Source organism: Eschrichtius robustus, chromosome 10 (assembly GCF_028021215.1).
Source record: "Eschrichtius robustus isolate mEscRob2 chromosome 10, mEscRob2.pri, whole genome shotgun sequence".
NCBI classification, from domain to species: Eukaryota; Metazoa; Chordata; class Mammalia; order Artiodactyla; family Eschrichtiidae; genus Eschrichtius; species Eschrichtius robustus.
The window spans coordinates 5314805-5341168 of NC_090833.1; the positions used below are offsets into that span (position 1 = coordinate 5314805).

The window sequence follows — 26364 nt, forward strand, 5'->3', positions numbered from 1 at the left end:
TGACAATGACATCAGGGGACCAAGAGACTGGGAAAACTTTTTAACTTACTTGGGGTGGCCGTAGATCCAAAGCCCCCGCTGGCCGAGCTGAATGGGTTTTTGTTGGCTGCATCTTGGCTGGGTTTCCCTCCAAGGCCACTGAAGAAACCTCCCCCTCTTCCAGTGTTTCCAGACCCAAACACGCTGCCACTGGAAGAGGACGACTGCTGAAAAACAAAAGGAACAGGAAGCAGGACAGGATGAGAGGTCACGGTAAATGGCAGGTCACATCCACGGAGGGGGGCACTCACAGCTGTGCAAGTGGAAGAAGCAAGAGAACGTTGATTAGTTCTGGTGCAGGTGCTCTAACACCCACAAAGGAAGCTGAGCTCTGGACAGGAACACTCCTTACAATCACAAGTTCTCAAGTTCTTCTATGTGCACAGTTCTCTGAAAACATCATTTATGGTAGGTGGGAGTCTTAACAGCTCATCTGCCCTGCTGCCCGCAGTCTCTGCTGGCTGTGACGCCAGGGGCAGGAAAACCAAACCCTCAAAAGCGCCCCCAAATGCGAAAGTTTAAAAACATGTCTAGGTTATGATGAGCACCAATTATTCTGATTCCTCTAGCGTTTGGCTGACCTCATCAGCAACCGACGATAAGGGATTTACACTGTCTTTTCTCCCAATTTGCGTGCTTTTATTTCGTAATGACTTCCCCAGTACTGCAGAAATGAGCTTAAATTAGCTCCGCTGTTGAAACGATGACCGCAGCTGAATTCTGTCCAAGTTTGCAAATCTTATGCTCAGAGGATGCCGGGCACGTGCTGACACAAAGCTGTATCAGGCACCACACACTGTATTTTTGTGTAGAAACTGGTTCTTTAAGGAAGACCAGTGCTAGATTTGAGGGACCATTAATGATTAGTTAAGTATGATATCTCCCTGGTTGATGATGTAGAATACGATGGGCCATTAGAAATGGGTCGCTGTGCACAGGAACCTTACAGGAGCCCCTTCAAAGGGGAGGTGGGCGGAACCAGAGAAGTGTACAAGTCCCTCTTCTTTCTGGCAAAATAAACCGCCCACCTCCAAACAGTGAGTGAAATATCAATATATGAGCTAGGAAGGTAGTGCCCTTCAGAGAAGTGCCTAAAATGTAACTTACACACTCAAAAAATGGTTGCCGTTCAGTATTTTGACAATGACGAGAATGAACCAATGACCGAGCACTTTCTCTGTGCGAGGCACTTTTCTACGCACTTTACAAATAATTATTTAATCCCCACAACAGTCAAACCTCTAGCAGGCTGCCCCTGAAACATGCCCCAGCACAGCCCTGCTCTGAGCCCCCGTAGCGTGACTTTCTGCCTGGACCACTCGACAACTTCATTGACGTTCTGCTTCCCCTACAATCTGTGTTCACGCAGCAGCTAGATTAATCCTTGAAAATGGCAGTCAAAACATTTCACTCCTGCTTACAAATTCTGAAAGACACACAAGACTTGGCCCCATCCATCTCTTGGCATCGTCTTCTATCACCCCCCCCTGCACTTGGTACAGTCACACCAGTCTTTTGTGCCTTGGACAAGACAAGCTAATTTCTACCTGAGGGCAACGTACTTAATGTACTTGCTTGTCTCACTCCTTTTTTTTTTTTCCCCCCTTTAAACTTCTTTAAAAACAACAGTAACTGTTTACTACAACCATTTACTGATGAGTAACAGCTTTTTAAAACTTGGAATGAAATCCAACCATAAGAGCACAGGCTTTGATAACTAGTAAACTGACTTTCAAAGGAACGAAGACGTGACAACTATGCATGCATGCGGAAAGTAGAAAATATCAGGTTTCTTAGCTGACTTCCACGCATCAGGCTGAAACATAGGAAACTGCCAATATATGGACATTTTTGCCCTTCAAGGAAAAAACCAAAACAAAAACCCCACCAAACCCAGCACTTTCAGATGGCTCAACTTACTTTTAAAAACATGATTTGAAAAGTAATGGATAGCTGCAGAAATGAATAGAAATGGGTAGCACTTCACTGAAGTGAATGTGAATCGACAGTTACTGCATCCTCAGAAGCGGGTTAGAGTATCCCATTCATTTTAACTACAATAAATAACAATAGTTTTTAAAACTTTAAATTATGGAAAATCTCAAAAGTATAGATGGAGGAGCATAATGAACCCATGTACCCATCACCCAGTTTCACCCGTTAACTCACAGCCAGTTGAGTGTTACCTAGAGCCCCATTTTCTTCCCCTCATCCTTCATTAGTATGAAGTAAATCCCAGACATCTCACCATTTCATCCACGGATCTGCCAGTATAAAGCTCTAAAACATAAACTATAACTATAATAACATTATCGTGTCTAAAAAATCAATTCCTTTATATCATTGAATAGAGAGCTAGTGTTCAAGATCCAGCCTAATAAAATTGCCAAAAAACCCTGTGAATCTCATCCAGCCTCCAGACCCAAGCACCATTTCACAGGAAGTAACAGAGAGGACAGAGGAACAAGTTAATCGGGAGCTACACCCCGGGGATCTCCAAAGGACCAACAATCTGCTTTGTTCATCAACTGTGTACTATGAGGGAAAATAAAAGAGGGGCGGTCCTGGGAGGGCAATTTATAGATACAGAGGCTGAAGAGAACTATCAGCCAATCTCCGTGAGTGAACCTGACTTGATCCTGATTCAAAGAAACAAATGTAAAAACAGACATTTATGAGACTTCTTCAGAAAGGCATTTCCTGACTATCGAACCTAAATCAGCTTCCCTGATTACTGCCACATCATCCTGCTTTACTGTCTTCATAGTACTTAAATTAACCACCTGAAGTGAAACTGTTTTAACAAAGACTGACACCCCTCCCCACCCCCCCAAAATGTAAGCTCTATGGACATAGCCACTTTTGTCTGTCTTACTCATTACTGAATCCCGGCATGAATGTTAAATTAATTTTCACAGTCCTGGTTCTCTACTGCCGTTTTAACAACATTAAATCTTCTGATCCATAAACACAGCATGTCCTTCCATTTATTTAGATCACCTTTAATTTCTTTAAACAATGTTTCATTGTATTCAGAGCACACGTTTTGCACTTCTGTTAAATTTATTTCTAAGTATTTTACTTCTTTTCATGATATTGAAAATGAATTGTTTTCTTAATTTCAATTTCATTTTCAGACGGTTTGTTGTAAATGTACAGAAATACAATTAATTTTTATATATTGATCTTGCATCCTGCAAACTTGCTGGTCCCATTCATTAGTTCTAGTTCTGTAGTGGATTCCTTTGGGATTTCTATATACATGATCATGTTACCTGCAGATGCATAGTTTTACTTCCTCCTTGCCAATCTGGATGCCTTTATTTCATTTCTTGCCTAACTGACCTGGCTAGACACAACATATGCTCTTGAGAGCCATCCCTATGGCTGCATGCCATTAGCCGTCCTTCCCTTCTTATTGCTGCATGGTATTCCATTGTGTGAGGACGCCAGGGTCTACTATTCTCCTGCTGATGAACATCTGGACTGTTTCCAGGTTTGGGCTATCATCAACAAAGCTGCTATGAACATTCTGATAGAAGTCTGTCTGTGAGTATATATTTTCATTTCTTTTGGGTGAACACCTAGGACTAGAATTGCCAAACCATAGAATTAGTGTATATTTAACTTACTGAGAAATTGCCAAATGGTTTTCCAAAGTGACCGCACCATTTTACCTTCCCACCAACCAGCAACGCATTAAGAGATCTAGTCACTCTAGATCTTTTCCACATTTGGTCTTGTTGGTTCTTAAATTTCAGTAATTCTACAGGTATGACATAGTATCTCATGGTTTTAATCTGCATTTCTCTGACGACTAACAATGCTGAGCAAGTTTTCATGTGCTTATTGGCCATTTGCATAGCTCCTTTTGTAGAGTATCTGTCCAAGTATTTTAAAATTGAGGTGTCTTTTTATTTTTGAGTCATAGGAGTTCTTTATATGTTCTGGACAGAAGCCCTTTCATTTATGTATTACAGATATTTTCTCCCAGTCTATACCTTGCCTTTTCATTTTCATAACAAAGTCTTTTGATGAGCATAAGTTTGTAATTTTAATGAAATCCAGTTTTTCAATTTCTTCTTTTATGGCTAGTGCTTTTTTGTGTTCTAAGAAACCTCTGTCTTCCTAATGGCTTCTTCACAGTGGCATTACTGACATTTGGGCCACATGATTCTGCGTTTTGGAGGGCTGGAGGATGTTTAGCAGCACCCCTGGCCTCTACCCACGAGATGCCAGCAGCGTCCCCCACTCACGAGGATCAAACGTGTCTCCAGACGTTGTGACTGTGAAATTCCCCCAGGGGGCAAAATCCATACCGGTTGCGAAGCACTGATTTACTCCAAGGTAGCAAAGATGTTCTTTTTGCCACGGTTGTCATATATTTAATTCCTTGTTATTAACTGCACAATACATTGTTTCTCTTTATGTCATCAATCTTTTTTCTTCAGCTGCTTTAAAACTTTTCTTTTTGTATTTGGTTTTCAGAAGCTTAACCAGGTTGTGTCCAGGGGTGGTTTTCTGAGGTTCACACAGCGTCTTGGATTTGTGGATTCCTGTTCTTCAACAAATTTGAAAAAGCCTGGCCATTGTCTCTTCAAAAAAATTTTTTCTCACCAATTCTGTCTCCTCTCATTTTGGGACTCGGATTCCATTATGTTGAATTGCCTGGTACTGTTGCACAGGTCACTGATGTTCTGCCCAATTTTTCTTCAGTCTCTCGGAGCTTCATTTTGGGTAATTTCTATTGACATATTTTCAAGTTCACTGTTCTTCTGTAGTATTCACTCTGCTGTTTAACCTGTCTAATTGTTTTTTATTTTGGATATTAGATTTAAACTTCAGATACAGACTGACTTTCTATTTGTTTTTGTAATTCCCATTTCTCTTCTGAGATTCCTTATTCAACCATTCTTTTATTTTCCTGTAAATCCTTGAGCACAACAGTTATTATAAAGTCTCTGCCTGTTAGTTCTAATACTGGATCATCTGTAGGTTATTTTTTGCTGATTTCTAAAGTATGACCGTAGGTCCCCCTTTTCATTTTGCTTCTTCATATGTTACATAATTTTTTTTGTTTGTTAGGCATACTGGACTTTATACAGAGGAGCGGTGGTGTGGTGACTGAGGAATGCTAGCGTTTTCCCCAGAGAGTGAAAGACCACTCTCGTCTGTGTCCTAAAGTGAGGAGGCAATCATTCAGATTTCACTAAGTGTCCAGTTGATTGGGAACTGGTTCACAGATTTAGACCGAACTCACCTCTCGTTAGCCAAACACTGTCTTTGCTTAGGGTTTAGGTTATTTGTCGTAGAAGTGTTGGAGCCTGGAGCCAGGAGGCAGTTAGGCTGCAGTGTTACCTTTGGATTCAACAGTTTCAGGGAACAGGAGGTTGCTAGACTGCAAGTTCTTTCTGCTTTACTTTCTTTCTCTCAGCAAAACTGGGGGAGAGGTGAATAGAGGATTTTTATACTGAACCTGCAAGTCTTTCAGACTCCAATTTGTTGCTGTTGTTGTTTTTTTAAAAGCAGCTTTACTGGGATATAATTCATATACCACACAACTTACTGATTTAAAGGATAAAATTCAGAACTTCCCTGGTGGCACAATGGTTAAGAATCCACCTGCCAATGCAGGGGACACGGGTTCGATCCCTGGTCCAGGAAGATCCCACATGCCGTGGAGCAACTAAGCCCGTGTGCCACAACTACTGAGCCTGCGCTCTAGAGTCCGCGAGCCACAACTACTGAAGCCCGCGCGCCTAGAGCCCATGCTCCTCAACAAGAAAAGCCACCGCAATGAGAGGCCCACGCACCACAACGAAGAGTGGTCCCTGCTTGCCGCAGCTAGAGAAAGCCCACATGTGGCAACGAAGACCCAACGCAGCCAAAAATAAATAAATAAAAAATAAATAAATTTATAAAGTATAAAATTCAATGGTTTTGGTATATTACATCTTTAAGTTTTAAAAAGCGTGGTAAAATATGTATGACATAAAACTTGCCCTTTCAATCATCTTTTAGTATACAATTGAGTGGCATTAATTAAGATTCACAACGTTGTGCAACAATTACCACTATTTCCAAAATTTTTCATCACCAAAACCGAAATTCTGTAACCATTAAACAAGAACTCCCTGGTCCCTCCTCCCCCCAGTTCCTGGTAGGCTCTAATCTACTTCCCAGCTCTATGGATTTACCTATTCTAAATATTCCATACAAGTGGAATCATACAATATTTGTCCTTTTATATCTGGCTTATTTTACTTAGTATAATGTATTCACGATTTATCCATATGTAATATGAATCACAACCTTATTCCTTTTGAAGGCTGAATAATAGTCCTATGTATGAACAGACCACCTTTTGTTTATCCAATCCTCTGTTGATCAACACTGGGTTGTTTCCATCTTTTGGCCATTATGAATAATGCTGCAATGAGCAGTGGTGAGCAAGTGTCTGAGTTCTGCTGCTGGGTCATATGACAGTTCTATGTTTAGCTTTTCAAGGAACCTGTTTTCCACAATGGCTGTACCATTTTCCATTACAACCAGCAATATATGAGGGTTCCAACCTCTCCAATCTTTGTCAATACTTGCTATTCTTTGTTGTTTTTTTTAAATTATAGCCCTCTTAGTGGTTGTGGAGTGGTATCTCATTATGGTTTTGATTTTCATTTTCCTAATGTTTATAATACTATTGATTATCTTTTCGTGTATTTATCGGTCATTTGTTTGCCCTCATTGTTGCCAACAGCTTCCTCTGGCTTCTCCAGCCAGTAAATTTCCTTCAGCAAGGCCTCTCTTCCACTTCCTAAACCCAGACCTGACATCTGCCCCCAAAAGCTGCTGTACCATCAAGCTCACCTACGATTAACTCCCCGGTCTGGAAATCAATTCAACAAGGCTTTCTGCCATGTTTTGATGGTCCCATTGTGACAGCTTATATTTTCCAAAGATGGTCACAGTAGTATTTCTAGACCGAAATGCTCTTCTGGAGCAAGAGGTGAAGTCTATTCCCCTCCCCTTGAACCTGGGTGGGGCTTTGTGACTGCCTTGAACAAGAAGATGCAGTATACATGATGCTCCGTGACTTCTGAGGACAGCTTCTGCCTGGCTCCCTCTCTTTCTTGCAATATTCTTCCATGGAATCCAGCCACCATGTTGTAAGGAAGCCCAGGCCATACAGAGAAGCCACATGTAGATGTTGTAGCCAAGAGTTCCAGTTAAGGTTGGAACTAACAGCCAAGCCAACCACTGGAGAATGCTACTGAGTTTTGGGGCAATTTGTTACACAGCACTAGATAATTCTAATATCCACAGAATTAGTGTGATTTTCACACCGTCTGGATTTTTCTTGGTTTTATGATGAAAATGAAGTTCTGCTATATCCTGGCCAGAATCTACCTGTGTCCTTAGATTTTTCTGAGAATACCCCTACCTGAAAATTCATTCATTTTTACAATGCTTATCCTGTGCTAGCCACAGTCCGAAGCACTGGGGATATAGCAACAAATCGAACAGATAAAGCCCCTGCCATGATAGAAAAAAAATTCATTTGAATTTCTAGCCCCTCCAATTGCAAATATAATTTCTGTGAAGGAAGAACATGAGGTGCAGGGCAGTAACCAATATGGAGTTTATCACAGTAAGCTTTAAATCTCTTGGCTCAAATTACGCCTGCGAGAGAGAGAAAAAATTTATGCCTGTGAAAGTCACGCATGTAGCTCTAATTTGTTCATTCCCACAATGTAGTAATGTTCTACTACACAATAATATAAGTTCATCTACCCAGTGGAATGGCCATAACCGTCTGGGTTCCTTCTAGTCCTCAGTTATTATTATAACACTGTACCCTGGCGCACAGGTGCATCAGTTTCTCTAAAGAACAAACTAGGAGTGGAACCGCAGGGCTTTACAAGATCACACCAGACTATTTTCCAAGGTGGTGTGCCAACCTACGCCCCAGCTAAGAGTGTACGTGAGTTTCTGTGGCTCTGCATATCTGCTGACATTTGGTATTGTTGGGCTTTTAAATTTTTGCTGTGTTACAGGTGTGCATCTCTCAGTGGTTTTACTTTGTGTTACTAATTAAGTTGGATATGTTTACGGTCCTCTGGCTATCCTTTTTAAAAAATGTTTTCTTATTTCTCTCTTTTTCTAAATTGTGGTAAAATATACATGAAACTTACCATTTTAAGCTTTTTTCCCCCCACATGTCCGGGGCATGAACCAGGCATGGGCACAAACCAAAAGCCAAGCTGGGATAAACAAGGAGTTGCCTTGTCCCCGGCTGATATGAGACAGGCACCCGCAACTAGGTGCCACTCGACCCAGGTCAGGGGCAACATCTTAAGCATTTTAAGTGTATAATTCAGTGGCATTGAGTACATTCCACAATGCTGTGTAACCAACACTATCCTTTTTTATGAAGTCTCTTGTCCTTTTTCTTTCTGTTGTGTTTTCTATGTGCAGAGCTCAATGAATTTTGACATATAACTGTTTACGACGTTCAACTTTTTTTTTTTTTGGCTGCGTTGGGTCTTTGTTGCTGCGCGCGGGCTTTCTCTACTTGTGGTGAGCGGGGGCTACTCTTCGTTGCGGTGCGCGGGCTTCTCGTTGCGGTGGCTTCTCTTGTTGTGAAGCACAAGCTCTAGGCGCACGGGCTCAGTAGTTGTGGCAGACGGGCTTAGTTACTCTGCCGCATGTGGGATCTTCCCGTACCAGGGATCGAACCTGTGTCCCCTGCATTGGCAGGCGGATTCTTAACCACGGCACCACCAGGGAAGTCCAGCCTTACTTTTTTTTTTCGGGGGGGGGGGGGTTGGGGGGGGCCAAGTTGCACGGCATGTGGGATCTTAGTTCCCCGACCAGGGATAGAACCCATGCCCCCTGCAGTGGATGTGCGGCCTTAACCAGTGGACCACTGGGGAAGTCCCAATGTTCAACCTTTAAGACATCGAACATTGTTAGTACTTTAGATGGCTCCCCTGTACCGCACTTTCAATGTCCTAAGAGTAACCACCATTCTGATTTGTATCGTGACAGCTAAGTTTTGCCTGTACTTGATTCTTAGGTAACAACAGTGTGTTCTCTTGTGTCTATGTCTTTCAATTAACACTGTGTGTGGGGTGCATCTGTTTTATTCTGTACAGGAGCTGTGCGTCTTGTTTCACTGCTCTGTAGCACTCCACTGTATAAATACACAATTTATGTATCCATCCTTCAGCTGATAAGCATTTGGGTTGTTTCTTGTTTTTAGCTGTTCTGAATACGCTGCTATGAACATTCTTATCCATACCTTCTGGTGAACAAAGGCACTTGTTTCTGTGGGTTACATATCTAGAGTAGATATGCTGGGTCAACAGGGATTCCGTGTACCTAGTTTTGATACCGAAGTGATTCTGTGAACTTACATTCCTGCTCTGTGAGAGTTTCCAGTAGCTCTGCTTCCTCCCCGGTACTGGGTATCATCAGCCCTTCAATTTAGCCATTCTGATGGGGCTGCAGTTTTTTGTTGTTTTTTTTTTTGATTTGTATCGTTTATATATTCTGAATACAATTACTCTGTTGGTTATATAGGCTACAATTTTCCTATTTCATGGCTTGTTTTACCCTAAGATTAAGAAAGCTGTAATTTTAGTGAGGTCAAACTTTCCTTCTGCCTGAAGAGTATCCTTTAGAATTTCTTTCAGGTCTGCTAGGCATAAATCCTTTCAGTATCTGCCCAAAAGTGTCTTGATTTCACTTAATTCTTACAGATGTTTTTTACTGGGTTCAAAAATTCTAGGCAGATAAGACTGTCTCTGGCTTTCCCTGTCACTGCCGTGAACTCAGCCGTTAGTCCAGCTACTGCTCCTTTGAAGGTAATCTGTCTTTTTTCTGAGTGCTTTTACTATTTTATATTAGTAGTTCTGCAGTTTCACTATGGCAGGTCTTGGATTCAATTTCCTGTTATACATTCTGCTTGGTATTTGTTGGACTTCTGAATCTGTGGGTTACTGTTTTCTGTTGGTTTTGGAAATCTGTCTTTTTCTCTTCTAATATTGCCATACATACTTTCTCTCTCTCTTCTCTTCCTGATTACATGTATGTTAGATTTTCTCTTTCAGCATTTTTGTTTTCTCTTTTGTATTTTCCATCTTTTATGCTCTCCGTGGTGAATTCCAGATAACTTAACCTGAACTTCTAGTTTAAGGGTCAGCAAACTATAGCCCATGGGCCAAACCCAGCCTGCTGTTTTCATAAATAAAGCTTTATGCAAAAATAATCATGCTCATTCATTTACGTGCTGTCTATGGCTGCTTTTTGTGTCACAATGGTGGAGTTGAGTAGTTGTGACAGGAGCAGTATGTAGCTCTCAAAGTCTAAAATATTTATTATCTGGCCCTTTACAGAAAAAGTTCCCTGATCCGTGATCTAGTATGTTAACTGTTCTCTTCAGCTGGGTCTAATCTGCTGATTTAAAATTTTAATTATTATATCTCTCTAGAAGTTCTATTTGGTTCTTTTTCAAAGCTGCTATGACACTTCTTATAATTTCCTATTCTTTACTGGTATTTTCAAGTTTGTCTTTTATTTCTTTACGGCACGTAAAACACAGCTGTTTTATAGTCTAAGTCTTTGGAAATGTTGTGTCTCATGTTTATTCTGGCTCTTGATCATAGTTCCTTGTTTCCTGTTGTGATGAATTTACGTGTGGGAATCAATGTCCTTAAAAATTATCTGAGGCCTACAGTTACTTTTCTTCAGAGTGGCCTGTGCTCTTCTGCCAGACATCTGGAGACACCGTCATCCTCGGATCGGTTCAAGCCGCATTCTCAGGCCGAGACCGGTGAATCTGGAGTCACAGCTTATCGTGGGGAGGGTGGGTCTCCTTTAGCCCTCCCACTTTGTACACGTCTTGGTGAATGATGTCTGCCCCTTTGCCCTTTTGGGGTTGTTAACATAGGCAATTCAGGTGCTCTCAGATTAGCAGATGCTCTCAGGGCAGAATTGGCTTCTGTGCTCCACTCACTTCTACAGGTTCCCATTTTCCCTTTAATCTGGTTTGGTTAAATACCTTGTTAGTTTATAAGTGCTTTTGAAACTATGGTTTGTACGTTTTATGTAGCCATTTTTAGCTGGTTTCAGTGGGGAACTTGAAAACCAGAAGTTCTGTTTCTCGGTCAAGGATCACTGACTAGGGCAAAGCCCATCTTCTAAGGAAAAAGGTGATAAAGAAAATCTCCTACTGAAGACTTGGAAGAAACACATAATATGGCTACCACTTTCTTAACTACTGGACAAGTACCAACCCCACCTTTAGAAAGTCACAATCGTTTCCAATATATCAGAGTACCTTTCTTCGGAAGGACTCCCCTTATGAAGTTACTATGATCTAAAAGCAGCTAGCTTTTACAACAGTAAATTTAACCTCTCTGGGTCCTCCGTGTCCTCATCTGTCAAATGGGGATAATAACAGCATTACCTTATACAAGTACTAATGATTCCATGACTCAGTGTGTGTACAGCACTTAAAACCACACCCAGCACATAGATAACCACTAGCCAGACAAAGTGAAACGGCTCAGGTCACCGAAAGGTCCCTGGACAATATACTGCTCTGCACAGGGGCCATATACAGTTTCTGTTGTATATTCTTCTTCATCTTATTTAAACAATGGCTTAAAAAAATAAAAACTCTTAGCTCAACAGCCTTTAAAAAAAAAAAAAAAAAAAGGCCAAGGAGCAGATTTAACCCATGGGCCATAGTTTGCCAATCCCTGGCCTAACAACAGGCAGAAGATTGATGGAAATCAGGCAATGTGCTTTAAAGTGCTTCCCGAGAGGACTTTCACACAAGGATCACAACTGTAGTGATTCTCCCAAATCAGAGGCTGAGACTTCTGCGTCCCCAAGGGAGCTACAGAAGGCAGAGCTTGAGAACAACAGGGCTGTTTGCTGGGGCTGGTTACATCCTATAGGAGCATGACTGGTTACATCCTACAGGACTGGTTACATCCTACAGGAACATGACTGATTACATCCTATAGGAACGACGCAAATGGGTTTGATACATGTTGACATGAATAGAGGCAAACATCCATATTTACCTGGCCAAAGACCGTTCCACCAGTACTGGCTGCTTGACCAAACAAAGAACCAGTATTACTAGACCCAAAACCTGTAAAATAAAAAGAAAACCAAAGTTTAGTTTGGATGAACCTTCTGTAATATCAAAGTTTTGTTTTTTCTTTTTTAAATGGCATTCAGGTGTGCTAAAGTGCCTCACAATAAATCAACTCATGAAGAAAATCTGTCTTCCTACCTAGGAAATGGAGAAAATTATGAGTAAATAATTTAAAAAAACCTTTTTTTCACTGCTAGAATTTTATAATAGTAAAAAAAGTCCCAAAGTCCCAAGGACTGAATCCTTGTCTCCTACCAAACCCCAGGTGGGCAAGGACTCTCAGAGTAGCTCCCCTAGACTTATAGCGGCCAAGAAGTGCTTCCAATGGCTGACTTAAAATCATGAATATTCCTACTCCCTGGTTACCTCTAATCTCAAATACCAGATTCTTTCAGGGTAGTTTATTTTTCTTCTAGGTGGCATAACATGGTTGAGGTGCTGAGTTAACAGGGCCTGGGAAAATCATGCAGAACCATATTTTATAACAAAAGAGCCCTAGATGAGGAGTTGGAGGACAAGAGTTCCATGCTCATTTCTGCTACTGGTCTAGGCAGGGGAGCTCAGGCAAGTCTCAGTTCCTCAACCAGCGCTGGAGAGGCTGCTCAGGTTATCTCTCCACCTAGCTCCTGTAGGAAAGAAGGGTTTTTCAGAGGTTCTCAGCTGTACTGAAATAGTTTTGATTATACTTGTGAACGAGGATTCTCAAGTTCTGACTGCAGAACAAAAAGATGCACTAGCGATAGCGTTAACTATCCTACTCTCTTTTAAGACCCATAAGGCCTCTTCCCTGCCCGTTCTGTAGACCAACTTATCACATCTCCCGTCACTCAAACAGGCCAACCAGCCTCTTCACAGGACATCAGGTGGATCCCAAAACTGTCTTGCACCACTGTGTTCTTGTAGCGGAACATAGTGGGAGCTTCACAAACATTTGTTGAAGGCAGGAAGAAAATGACTTCCTTTCTAATAAATTATGAACCAGTTTCAAATAAATTTTCACCAAAGGAATGAACGCGCAGTTACTTGTAATCCTGTCCACCAAGAAATCATTGATCTTTGATTCCGCCCCCCCATCCCCTGAGCCTGATGGCTGAAGAAATGCCTTTCATAAGATAACCATGGAGAAAGGAAAATTAGAAAAAGACATTCGAGTTGTCCTGTCTACTGGTTTTAGGAGCAAAAGCAGCTGCTAAGATTGGACATGCAATAGTGAGGATTACATTTTACTTTCAAAAATAGAAAATTTAAAGATTTGTTTTCTTTACAAAATTACACCGAAAATAGAAAAAAAAATCCAACGTCTCAAATGTCACTATTTGCCCTTCTAGAAAGCAAGGTGGTGCCAGAGAAAATACGAAATACTGGCAGGGCAGCGGACTAGGATGAGGAGCTCCGGAGTCTAGTCCCGGCTCCACTACTGGCACTAAATGACATTACATCAGTCACCTCGAGGCTTGACAGGTTGGGACATAATGACCTCTAAAGCACCTTGCAAAAGTAAAATTTCATACTTATGAGTCATTCGTTACTTGCCATGGCTTTACACCTGTTTTCCTCCCCCCATGAAACTGGCACTCCGGTGGCTAGGAGAGTGGAGAACTTGCTGAGAAGCAAAACTGGAGCTGCAGTGATTAGACCAAAGAAATGCCCGAGACTGCCAGTGGCCAGGCTCCCTTCCGGACTTTCCAGAGCCTCTTCTGTTTTCCCTTCCTTTCTCTTAATCACCAAAGTACTGCAGATTTGCTGCAGATGTTTCAAATAATACAGAGGACAACAAAGTGAAAGTCTTCTATAAATTCTTACCTGAAGCTTGACAAAAGCTAAACCCAGAGGATGGTGCCGTCGTGGTGGTGGCTGAGGCGCCACCGAACACAGAGCCTCCCTGCCCAAAGCCAGGACTCTGGCCAAAAGCAGGAGGGCTGCTTTGGCCAAAGAGCCCCCCTCCAGTGTTGGCAGAAGACTGTCCAAATGAGAAGGAGCTGGAGCTACTGGCGCCTGAAGATGCACCGAAGACATTCCCGCTGGTGGACGCCGGGGTGGGGGACGCGGACTGACCAAAAGCCGGCACGGAGCTGAAGCCAGGCTGACTGAAGGAAAAGCCGCTCGCGGGGCTGCTGGTCGGCTGCCCGAAGGCCGGGGCCTGCCCGAAGCTCGTCTGTCCAAAGGCCGCCGGGGCGGAGGTGCCAAACGCTGGGCTGCCGAACCCCGAGCCGCTGACCTGCGGCGCGGCAGCCGCCGTGCTGGCGATGCCGCCCGCCTGCTGCCCGAACAGGCTCGGGGCGGTGCTGGCGGCCACCTGCCCAAACACGGGGGTCGCCGAGGGGGCGGTGGCTGTGTGGCTGGTGAGCTGGCTGAAAGCCGAGCTAGAGCTGGCGGCCGGTGGCTGAGTAAAGACGGGCGAGCCCGAAGTGACCGCCCCAAACACTGCGGGCTCCGTGGCTGGGCCTGGAGCATCACCGGAAACAGCGCTGGAGGTGGCGGGAGGCCGGGATGTTTCTGGGGCCACGGGGCCGGCACCTGGGACGGCAGGTGCTGCGACGGCGATCTGCCCAGGCGCGGCCGGGGCGGGGGCCGGGGCCGGTGGTTCGGTCTTGGCGTCCGGGGCCCCGGTGGCTGTCGGAGTGGCCTCCGCGGACGGTGCTAGGACGGTGGCACTGGGCGCCGCCGTACCAGGGCTGCTGACCGCAGGCTGGGCGAGAGCGGGCTCCTTCTTCACGGAGTCAGACGTTTGAGGAGGAGCCTGGGGAAGCTGGGTGGACGGCTGCTGCCCTAGGAGGGAGGCTGCTGACACCGAGGCCTCGCTGCCACCTGGCTTCTCGGGCACAGCCGATGACGTGGCTGCCTCTGGGCTTTTGCCGGGGGACGTGGGCAGGGCGGGCGCAGACGCTGAGCTCAGGAGGCTGCCGAACGACAAGGCGGGGAGGGACGTAGGAAGGGGTGTGGCAGCGGCAACGGCAGAGGACGGCGCTGTACTACTTGTCTGCTGGCCTCCGAACGGAAAACTGGTCTTGCTACCGCTTAGAGATAGCCCCCCAAAACTGATTACGCTGGAGGGTCCCGCACTGGTGAGCGGCAGGCTGCCGAAGACGCCAGTCGAGGAACTGCCGGGGCCGGGGCCGGGGCCGGCCGCCGCCGCCGGGGTCACCGCGGTGGTGGCCGCAGAGGAGGTCACGGGAGGCTCCGCAGGCTTCCCCAGCACCACGGGGCCGGTGAAACTAAACCCGGAGGGGACGGCCGAAGTCTTGGTGGGCTGTGCACTAGCACCAGTCCCGCCCGGGGATGAAGCCTTACTGGCTGCCTTTGTAGAATCATCTGCTTGGCCAACCCGCAGTCCTGAAAAACTTCCTAGAGTCTCTCCAGCCAGAGAACTTGGAAACAGAAGCTCTCCCAACTTGGACGGTGGAGCTTCCAGCTTGCCAGAGGGGGTGGAAAGAGCAATTCCAGAAGGTGCCACGGGCCTGCCGCCGGACGAAGCAGACTCCCCCGGAGAGGGACCAGCAGCTCCCGTGCTACTTGACGTCGTCATTCCCGAGGGAGGTGAGCTTTCAGGAACGGCCTCGTAAAAAGGTTTGCCTGTCCCGCCAAAGGAGAATGTGTCCAGCTGGTTTGACTCTTTGCCGGGGGGTGTTGCCCCTAGCAAGAAACAGAAATTAAGAAATGGACTGGATTTCACAAAATATGACCTATCACAGTATCACTGACTTTTCTAAGCCAAAGCCTCTCTCCTCCCTTGACACTGTCAGGGACAGCTTGTTCGGACAGCAGCAGACAGAACAAATGCTTCTCCGCAGGAACGTTAGCTCTGAGTCATCTCACTGAGGTGAGATGAACGACCGTTCTCTTTATGACCATTAAATCATAACAAATACACTTCTCTCTAGAGTACATGGAATTAACCTAGTGGTCCAAAAGAGAAAGAAAAGGCATCTTCCCACATTTTCCCTGTGTGCACGTCGCAATAACATTCCTGGCAACAGTACTAGCCTATGGACCTCCTGAGAGACCAGGAATTGATCCTTTGGTGGTGTTTTTTTTTTTTTGGCCGCACCGTGCGGCTTGTGGGATCTTAGTTCCCCAACCAGGGATTGAATCCAGGCCCCTGACAGTGAGAGCACAGAGTCCTAACCACTGGACCACCAGGGAATTCCTCCTTTGGTTTTATGGACAGATAAAGCGTCAATCCACAGGCAATCATTTTTACCTATAATTAAGGGCTACTTCCTAGTGCTCTCCTCACTAAGTGCTTTCACGGCGGCAGTGTGGCCAGATGGTCAAGGACATGGGTGGGCTCTGAGGCTGGGGGCTCTGCCACTTGCTGGCTGTGCAACTCTGGAAAAGTTAATTGACTTCTCTGGGCTTCAATTTCTCCATTTGGAAGAGAGAGATAATAACAGTACGTACCTCACAGAGTTGTTACGAAGATTAAATGAAATACAGGTAAAGCACTCATAAGGCCTGGTCAAAAAACTGATCAATAAAGACTAATTTGATACTTACAAACTGAAATTGGTCTATCGAAAGTGCTGGTTGAGGTTTCTAACTCCATGCTGTTTTAAAAAGTCTGTCTATCACAAACCCCTGAGAACACTGCAAAGCCCCTACTATTTACAGGTAATTTCCAGAAACCCCTCTTTGTATCACTGGTGTTGTACTGAGTTGTTTATGATTTTGGATTGTTGTCTATTCTTGTATTAATGAAAATGTTTATGGAATTACTACTGTGTTTTATTACTAATTTATTTCATTTAGGATTTTTGACAATTATTCTGCTCCTCTCCAATCTTTTTATATCATCGAGTTGTTTTTCTTCTAGAAAGTGAGACTGCGGAGAGGGTGGGCCTCAAGGGTATTGAGCCACATCTAAGTGGGCAGAACAGTTTAAGAATCACTATTCCAGAGAGAAAGGAATGAGATCAACAACGCTTTAAGTGCCACACACAGCTCAGGTTTAGGAAGTCTGCTATGCTTTCAACTCCCAAATCTCCCTCTAGGAGGTTTTAGGAGAGACCTTTTTTACTAAAAAAAAACTTCTACCACTTGGGTTGGCACATAGAAAGCACTCATAAAAATGTGTTGAATGAAGAGATGAAAGATGGTCATTGTCTTATTTATCATAGGGAAAACCTGGAAAGAGCCTAAATGTCCAAAAGGTGAATAGTTAAATAAATTATGGCATATCCACAAGATAGAAATTACGTAGCCATCAAAAATGACATTTACACAAGATTTTCAATAATATTGGAAAACTCACAAGAGATTGTGTTAAATGAAATAGAGTGGAAGCAAAAACCCCAGAAGGAAATATAACCGAATGGCAATGGTTAAGGGTACAATGTGTGATTCTAGAACACATCACTTTTATAATAAAATATAACAATCACTTTTATAATAAAAGCTTTCTTTTTAAAATAAAAGTAAACTTAATTACTTAAACTGAGAACTGGAAGGCACTTAAAAAGTATATTTGGTTTCCTTATAGGTCTTCAAATTCTTTTAAACATTAAAAACATGCTGGTTGGTAGATCTGTAACAACATGCATGAGACCAGTGTGTTTTCTGATAGGTTATCAAGGAAAAAAGATGAGTTCAGTCTTTGATTTCTATAGTACTAAGGCTATCTCATCCTATAAATTGATACAATTTTAAATGACATAGGAAAAAGATGGAGAAAAATTTTAATTCACATGTAAACACTCACATTTAAAGCACAGCCTTGCTTTTCTAGAAGCAAATCCTTTCCTTGTACTTAATCATGAAGAGTAGAAGTCCTTCCCCACAGTTTCGTAAATCTAGCTTATTTTTAATGCATAATATCAACACCAGGTTAATTGCAGATACTTTAGGCAAGATGCAGCAGCAAGCAAAATGTCAACACATCTGCCCCCCAAAACCTGCACTTGTTTAGGGGGAAACACAAAAGTAATGCTACGCCATGCAGAGACTGTACCTTGTGTGGCAGTGAAATTAGAAGACGGTGTTGGTGTGATTATCCCAAAATTAAAGCCAGTCCTAGGGAGGGAAAGAAAAGAAGCTTAAAATGAACAAACCCAAGGCACAACATTGCCCTTTTAATAGTACATTTTATAATTCATTCACACAAACTGCTCTCAAGGGACTTATAATCTAGAAGATAAACGCCAACAAAGTAAAAGCACGTTATCTCTGAAGCAGCAGAGCCATCACAAGCTCTCTAAGCGGGGAGAGGCAATTTGTGGGTGAGGTAAGAAGGGAGAAGCAGGTGAGAAGACCTTGGAGGAATGGCTGGGCTTCCCATGGTGGAGGCTGGGGTGGGGATCTATTCCAAGGAAAGCAAAGGAGTAGGAGAAACGCACTGGGAATGTTTCTGTGGGGAGAGTGGCCAGAGCAGACGGCCCACCGAGTGAGGAAGACGAGACAGGCTGGAGGACCTCTATGACCCAGCCCGAGACCAAAGAGCGCGTCGGGACAGTGCACGCCACAGGGAGACGACGGACAGCGCGGAACAGGAGCCACTGTCTTTGCCGTTCTGACAGAATGCTTAGTTCTGGGCTCGGAAATTTGGTTCAAAAACTTTTCTTTTCTTTTTTTAAAATTTTGGCCGCACCTCGCGGCTTGGGGGTCTCAGTTCCCCAACCAGGGACTGAAGCCAGGCCGCTGGCAGTGAAAGCGCCGAATCCTAACCACTAGACCACTAGGAAACTGCCCTCAAAAACTTTTCTGACTCTTTTCGTCACCTCCTCTCTTTCTGTACATTTTCTTTACACCGTGAATGAAGACACCATGGCCAAAGAAGAAAACTCAGCACAAGCTGAGCCAGAACAGACTATTCACTGTGAGAAAAGTTCAAATAGCAAATTTAAAACTATACAGCTTTAAAATATAAGGGACCAAGCATACCAAATATGGTAAGTAATGGTAAGGACTGGACTTTGGGTTTTCTTTTTAACCCATCATTGGCTTCGTCAAATGGACCAAGACCACCTAAGAAGATGTGTTAAACATTTCATCACATCAAAAAAGAAAACAATTCTCTTTCTTTGTCTCAAACTTGGTGAAGAAATTTTATCTAATAGAGGTAAGCCATTGACCCAATGACCCAAACCTTTTCAGGTTATTTTAAAAATGGCAAGAAGACTATCAGTTCACAGAAGTAAAGATTAAAAGATGCAGTAACTCCAGGGCTTCCCTGGTGGCGCAGTGGTTAAGAATCTGCCTGCCAATTCAGGGGACTCGGGTTCGAGCCCTGGTCCGGGAAGATCCCACATGCCGCGGAGCAACTAAGCCCGTGCGCCACAACTACTGAGCCTGCGCTCTAGAGCCGCGAGCCACAACTACTGAACCCGTGTGCCACAATTACTGAAGACTGCACGCCTAGAGCCCGTGCTCTGCAACAAGAGAAGCCACCGCAATGAGAAGCCCGCGCACCGCAACAAAGAGTAGCCCCCACTCGCCGCAACTAGAGGAAGCCCGTGCGCAGCAATGAAGACCCAACGCAGACAAAATTAAATAAATAAAATAAATAAATTTATTAAGAAAAAAAAAAAAAAGATGCAGTAACTCCTGGCACTGACCTACTCTTTAAAATTTGCTCCAAACTACCTTTGGGAAGTAGAAAACGTAACGATTGACAGTAAAATATATATAATTTCCTCCCCTCAAATTCTATTCTAACCACCTCCTTTCTCTTAAGGGGTTAGGTTGAAGGATGCTCAAGAAACAAATTCACGTCAGGAAAAAGAGATTGTGGTCAATATGATTCCAGTTATTACAAAAGCATAAACTGAAAGAGCTTAAGAGGCTTTTCTAATGGAACTGAACATGCAACTCTTCACAGTGAAAACAGTCTTTGGTGGGTTTTTATCTCAGCCACACAGAGCCTAACTCCACCCCTGAAGGGGAAGGACGCTTTGGCGAGTCTCACAGGTTTCAAGATGCGTGCTTGCAGCACAGAGAAAAGGCACTCTCCTTCCAAGGTTAATAAAAGCTCCCTTTGGAATGAGGGTTAGAAGACCCTTTTGTTTTTAAAGATGACTCAACTTGTCAAGTACAGCCATCATTACTTTTTAAAAAATGAAACAGAAATGTATTTCCCCGCATCTATATAAAACCCAAATTTTCAAACGGCTACTGTCTTGATCTCTCAGAAGTCGCATATGACGTGACCTCTCAGGGCAGCAAAGCCAACCCACAGTTCTCACCCAGCCCCCAGATGGCGTCAGAGTGAACACACCGCAGTGTGATAAACCTGATCACCACAGACTCACTATCCAAAGAAAATGAAGCTTATCCTAAAAAACAAAACAAAGAAGCAAGTATGTAATAACACATGTATAAACTTGAATCAAAAAGGGGAAAGAGATTTACATTAGGACACTAAGCTACTGTCACTATTATCAAACGCATCACTGCAGTGATAAGAACTCTGGCTTCATATAAGTATACCTACTGATTGTAGGATTTGGGACAGCTATCTGTAAGGTTGCTGGTGATGTCACAAAATTTAGTTCACTACTGACCCTGATGGAGAAAATGCGAAAGACTTGCTGAACTGCCCAACAACAGATGGGGTAGATGTCACAGCTGTCTCTATCTTGGTTGCCACTGGTCCTGAAATTATGGAAAAAAATGAGAACATTACAAAAAACCGGTTAGAATCACCATTTTAGTTTAATTCTCTGTGGCAGCGAATGCGTGGTGCCGTGTAGAGCGCAGCCCCAGGTCACGCACTTTCTATGACAAGTCGGTGGCCGCAGTGCTGCCTAAGTCGTGCTGCCTCAAGGTCTCTGAACTTGCCCTCTGGCTCAGTCACTGTCAATTCCAAACCAGGACATGCCACACTTGCCCCTTTCCAGGAAAGAGGTCAAAATAACTGGAGTGCAGTTCAAATTTAAGGCTTTAAAAGTAGCTTTTACAATTACCGAAAAGCAATACATACCAAAGGAAAAACAAAATTCCAAAGAGAAATAGGTTAACTAAATATCTCTGAGTAGTGACTTCATGGCTATTTGCTTCCTCTCCACATTTCTATATTTTCCATAGACTTTTTGTATTAAATAGTTCTTTTTTTTAATTACAGAGGTAACATATGATTGCTGTAATATAGAGAAGTACAGAGAGTTAAAAGTGCAATCCATCATCCTTCCCACATTCAATATACTGTAACTACTTATTAATAGTCTGGGGTATTACCTACAATCTCTCCCCTATCGCTCTACTTTTTTTTTTTTTTTTTTTTTAATTATTAGTACCTTTAATTATTATTAATTAATTAATTTATTTTTTGGGCTGCGTTGGGTCTTCGTTTCTGTGCGAGGGCTTCCTCTAGTTGCGGCAAGCGGGGGCCACTCTTCATCGCGGTGTGTGGGCCTCTCACCATCGTGGCCTCTCTTGTTGCGGAGCACAGGCTCCAGACGCGCAGGCTCAGTATTTGTGGCTCACGGGCCTAGCCGCTCCGCGGCATGTGGGATCCTCCCAGACCAGGGCTCGAACCCGTGTCCCCTGCATTAGCAGGCAGATTCTCAACCACTGTGCCACCAGGGAAGCCCTATCGCTCTACTTTTAAAAGGAGGAGGGGAATGGGGGAATTACATTTAAAAAGCCCGAATCAGGGCTTCCCTGGTGGCGCAGTGGTTGAGAATCTGCCTGCCAATGCAGGGGACACGGGTTCGAGCCCTGGTCTGGGAAGATCCCACATGCCGCGGAGCGACTAGGCCTGTGAGCCACAATTACTGAGCCTGCGCGTCTGGAGCCTGTGCTCCGCAACAAGAGAGGCCGTGATAGTGAGAGGCCCGTGCACCGCGATGAAGAGTGGCCCCCACTTGCCGCAACTAGAGAAAGCCCTCACACAGAAACGAAGACCCAACGCAGCCAAAAATAAATAAATAAATAAATAAATAAATAATTAAACAAAACCCAACCCAAATCAAACCAAACCAAACAATAAGAAAAAGCACCTCCCTTTAAGTAAGTATGGGATAAATATTTGTAAAATTATCTAACAAACCACTATAATACAATGTGATGTGTACAAGGATGTCCAAGGCAGCCTGACTTATAATCTTGAAAAGTTAAAAACAATCTAAACTATCCGCAGAGTACTATTAAAACTTAACAGGGTACAACTGTACAGTGAAGTCTTAGGCTACCATTAAAATGAGTGAGGTAGAGTTGTATCAGATCTGGAAAGATGAACACGATATTTACTTTGCGGGGGGCGGGGAAACAGATTACATATCAATATATACAGGATATGACTATTTTTGTTTAAAAAAACGATACACATCAAACCCCAAGAGATACACATCAAATTGTTGAGGGCTGTTATCTCTGGAACAGGGAACTTATAGGGCAGCTTTCGTTTTCTACATTATATAGCTCTACACCATAGACTTTTTGTGGACTTGTAATAGTTTTATAATCAGAAAAACAATGAAGGTATTTCCATTATTAAGTAATAAGGGAATTATTCTATAGAGGTTTCAGAAATGCATTTTTTTTTTTAAAAGAAAGTTTTTGCAAACTCTTAAATAGTACTTTTCAGGGAAATTTTCCTACTCAAAAAAAGTCTGTTTCCAGAAAGTGAGGACAGAAGGAAACACATAGCAAGGACAGAGAATATTTCACAATCATCACTGAATGATGAGTCTTAGAAATTTCTTTGCAAGTCATGCTAACTGCCTAGACATGCACAAAACAAAGCCCCTTAGATGTCCCTGATTCTTAACTTCAGGAGTGACAAAAAACACTCCAATAAAATCCCTGAAAGGGGTTAAGATACATAATCTTTCAAAAAATTTTTCTAAAATATTCGCTAGAAATGGAAACAAATTTCTTACTTTGAATCCTAAATGATTCAAAAGTCTTTGACAAATTCCACTGTAATTTCCCTTCTAGCATAAAGTTTTAGCTGCTAGTTAAGAAGCGCTATATACCTCCTTCTCATGGAAGGCTTATATGATAAAAACTGTGCTCCTCCATTAATCCGAAATCTAGAATACAACTTGGGCTTACACAATAATGGTTTTCTTCTGAGTGCAAGGAATACTTCTGAAGATAAACCCAATATCCAGTGAGAAAGATTTGACTGCAGAGAAGTTGGGATGATGGTATGATTGTGTAGAGACTACAGAAAGCAGGCTGCTAAAGTGTGAAGTTCAGCATCTCGAGCAGAATTTATTAGCTCGAAGACCCACTGGAGAGCATGAATCAGAATAAAAGCTAGAGTCCAGAGCATGGTGAGAACGCTGGACTGCGGGCAGCACAATCTAGCATTTTCTGGACTGTAGCAGAAAGTAACACATGGCAAATGAAGTGGACTCCAACACAGAGTCAACAAGAGGGGCAGGTGCGGAAGAGCCCACATTAAACTAGGCACGACGTGTCAGCACACTTCTAGGTCAAGTGGGCTAGGGCGGCGTGGATGCCTGGTCAGAGCACTTTATGGTGACTGTAAAAACTAATTTCGGTTAAGAGTAATTACCCCTGAGTGAGTGTTGGAAGCATGTGAAGCCACAGTCTTTTAATACTGAATTATATCTACTCTGAGATCTTATATTGTAACAGATCCATTTTACTTTCTGTGTTTTACCAGCTTTTGAATTGTCCTTGTAAACCCAGAGAGTTTTTCTTTCCTTTGTAGTAGAAGAAACAGAGTTCAATGTTCTGATCCACTCCTCTCTAAACTTTGATTATCCAGCAAGGCAGGTGCTCCTTTTTAGGAAAAACATTTAAAGGCAGGCTTTCTCCTATTGCTCTCATATTTCAGAAGTCTACAGAGCTGCTGAAGGGCTCACTAATTTCCTGGATATTCTACATCAACTGAGGCCTTTCAAATATGTCTTTACTGTACTTGATTTCACATCAAGCTGCCTTTGTGATCTACAACAATAAACTCTACTGTGGAGCGTATCTTTCACCTTTATTTTCACTAAAACAAAAGTGCAAACTTACCTGAAGCTTTATCACCAGATGACAATTGACTGGACGCTGGTGTGGGCCCAGACGGCTTTAAGGAGTTTATCAGAGATCCCTGTAACAGGAGCAAGACATTTATGTGAAACCACAAACGAGCCTTTGGAATAAAGGAACATGTGAAATGATAACATAATTTAAAATAAGCAAGCACAAACACTTTTATTTAGTTTAATTTTGTTTTTTCCGTTTCAATTTAAGTCAGTATTTTTAAATGCTTACCACATGTAAGATCGTGTCAGAGATGGGAATATTGCACGAGCACCAAGAAAACAGAGTCATGCCTGTTTAGCTTGTGGCTATTTCCTCAGTGCCTAACACAACACTTGGCACGTAAAAGGCACTGGGATATTTGATACACAAATGAAGGAAGAAGTTAATGAATGAAATAGGTCCTGGCTCTCAATAAAACTTATAATAAGGTTAGAAAGCAAAACTGTTCAACTTATCCATCTCCAGTCAATGTTCCTTTCCTCTTGGTAAGGCAAGAGGATTTGTGCCTTACCATGTGTCCTCCAAGGTGAACATGGAAAACTCCAGAAGAAAGACCAAATGCTAACTGCTTAAGTGTCATGTTAAGTCACGGCAAGCTAAGGAGTAGAGAGCCACGTCTGAGAACTCACAATAGGCAAGTTCTGATGTTCAATCTCAAACACAGTCTACAATTATTTCTAGAGACAGAGATGAGTAGCAGAGAAACCAGGTTTTCTTAGGGAAAGTTTCAGAGAGAGCTTGATCTACCTTTCAGCCATCTCCTATTATTTTCTTCTGGATTGTTTAACTGTTTACAGTATAACCTATTTTTGTAAGAGACAATGTTTATCAGGCAAAAGCCTGAAAGTAGACATAACAAACATCACTGAAGATGCAAGGTCTGAAAAACAGGGATTGCAAGAGAAAGCAAGAGAACCTGCCCCCTGGACGCTGACACTGAAAGGGACAATGAACGAAGCAGTGGACAGGGAGAAGCTGGAAGACTTGGGTTCCAGCTCTGGTTCCATCGTTTAATAAAAACCGTGGAAGCCTGCGTTAGTCACTTGAGCCCTGGCTTCTTCATTAGTGAAACATAGCTGAACACCTGTCTTGTCTATATGGTTGTTGTATGGGTTAACTAAGACAATGTTAAATGAAAGTAAATTTCAACGCCATACAGATACCCCATACAAATATAGAATTATGGCCCAAGATTACCAGGTGCAGAATGTCACATGGCCTACAGAGACAGTATCAGGTCCTAACTGACCTACTAGGTCAAGACTGGCATAAATTGTGGGGAAAGGATCACAGGTCTTTGTCAGACTTATAGTTCATTTAAACAACAAGAGGGCTTAGTACAGTATTGTCTTCAGTTACAAAGACAGCCACTGCACGTCACGTCAGCAAAGCCACAATCAGCAATTTACCTGCTTAGCTTGGTTAGCAGCCGCTGGGGTCAACATCGGGTGCGGTGTTTTGGCTGCAGAGTACGGCACTGAAGAACTGAAAAACACAAAGCATATGCCCAAGAGAAAGGCATGACTGGGTGTAAATCACATTCATCCTTGAGCCAACCTTCTGTGCAAAAAATAATATCAATTTTGGGGTAGAATATAGATGTCTGGGACCCTAATCAAAGTCATTTGACATTTTTCGGATTGAAGAATAAATTCTTTAAATGAAATTTGGGTCTTTAGCATAAAAGTCAAAGCAGTGACCTTAAAATGAATTTTCTTCCTGCAATCCTAAGGAAAAAATTATGAATATTCAGAAGCAGATCCTTTTCTTATTCTGGAGACTCAGCCTTCTGCACCTCCTCCCCAACACCCACCGCCATTCCGGACCACGTGGGGGAATTCCTGATTCTGTTTTCCAAGCCTGAGAAAATGTGCAACAGGATCTATGGGATGTATACGATCTGGCTCAAAGAAGAGATCTCAGCTTCTCACAGCAACCAGCCCTGGGAGCCCAGCGCTCATGATGTCAGCACACAAGAGAGTCAAACATACCACGGTTCCGTTCCCGACCTGCACTTCTGCTGTGGTATGAAAAGTGCATCCAGTGTGTGTAGAAAGAGTTCTCACCATCTTTCGTTACCCCTGAACACAGTAAGCAGGGAACTGTTATTTCAATAATTACTTAGTGTTAATATGTGATGGAAAAAAATCACCTGTTTAACGCAAAGCTCTATACTTGGCTCCTGGGAGCAATTCTTTCCATCAATGTATCTG

The 26364-nt window shown here is 43.2% G+C and overlaps 1 protein-coding gene and 1 non-coding gene across 6 annotated transcripts in view; both read right to left on the reverse strand.

The window, feature by feature from the left end:
- Positions 1 to 26364, reverse strand: part of NUP214 (nucleoporin 214) — a 100336-nt gene that overhangs the window by 16010 nt on the left and 57962 nt on the right. For 4 of the 5 annotated variants that reach the window (XM_068551872.1, XM_068551875.1, XM_068551871.1 and 1 more), the window contains exons 25-31: positions 25561 to 25636; positions 24137 to 24215; positions 20704 to 20794; positions 18156 to 18217; positions 14012 to 15841; positions 12132 to 12202; positions 50 to 206 (exon numbers count right to left, since the gene is read on the reverse strand). In XM_068551872.1, coding sequence (XP_068407973.1) covers positions 50 to 206; positions 12132 to 12202; positions 14012 to 15841; positions 18156 to 18217; positions 20704 to 20794; positions 24137 to 24215; positions 25561 to 25636 — 2366 coding nt within the window. The remainder of the gene's footprint in view (positions 1 to 49; positions 207 to 12131; positions 12203 to 14011; positions 15842 to 18155; positions 18218 to 20703; positions 20795 to 24136; positions 24216 to 25560; positions 25637 to 26364) is intronic. The other variant, XM_068551873.1, reaches the window with a different exon arrangement.
- LOC137771064 (small nucleolar RNA SNORA48) lies at positions 8249 to 8383 on the reverse strand. The gene has a single exon (XR_011075283.1). It is a non-coding gene; the product is annotated as a small nucleolar RNA SNORA48 (small nucleolar RNA).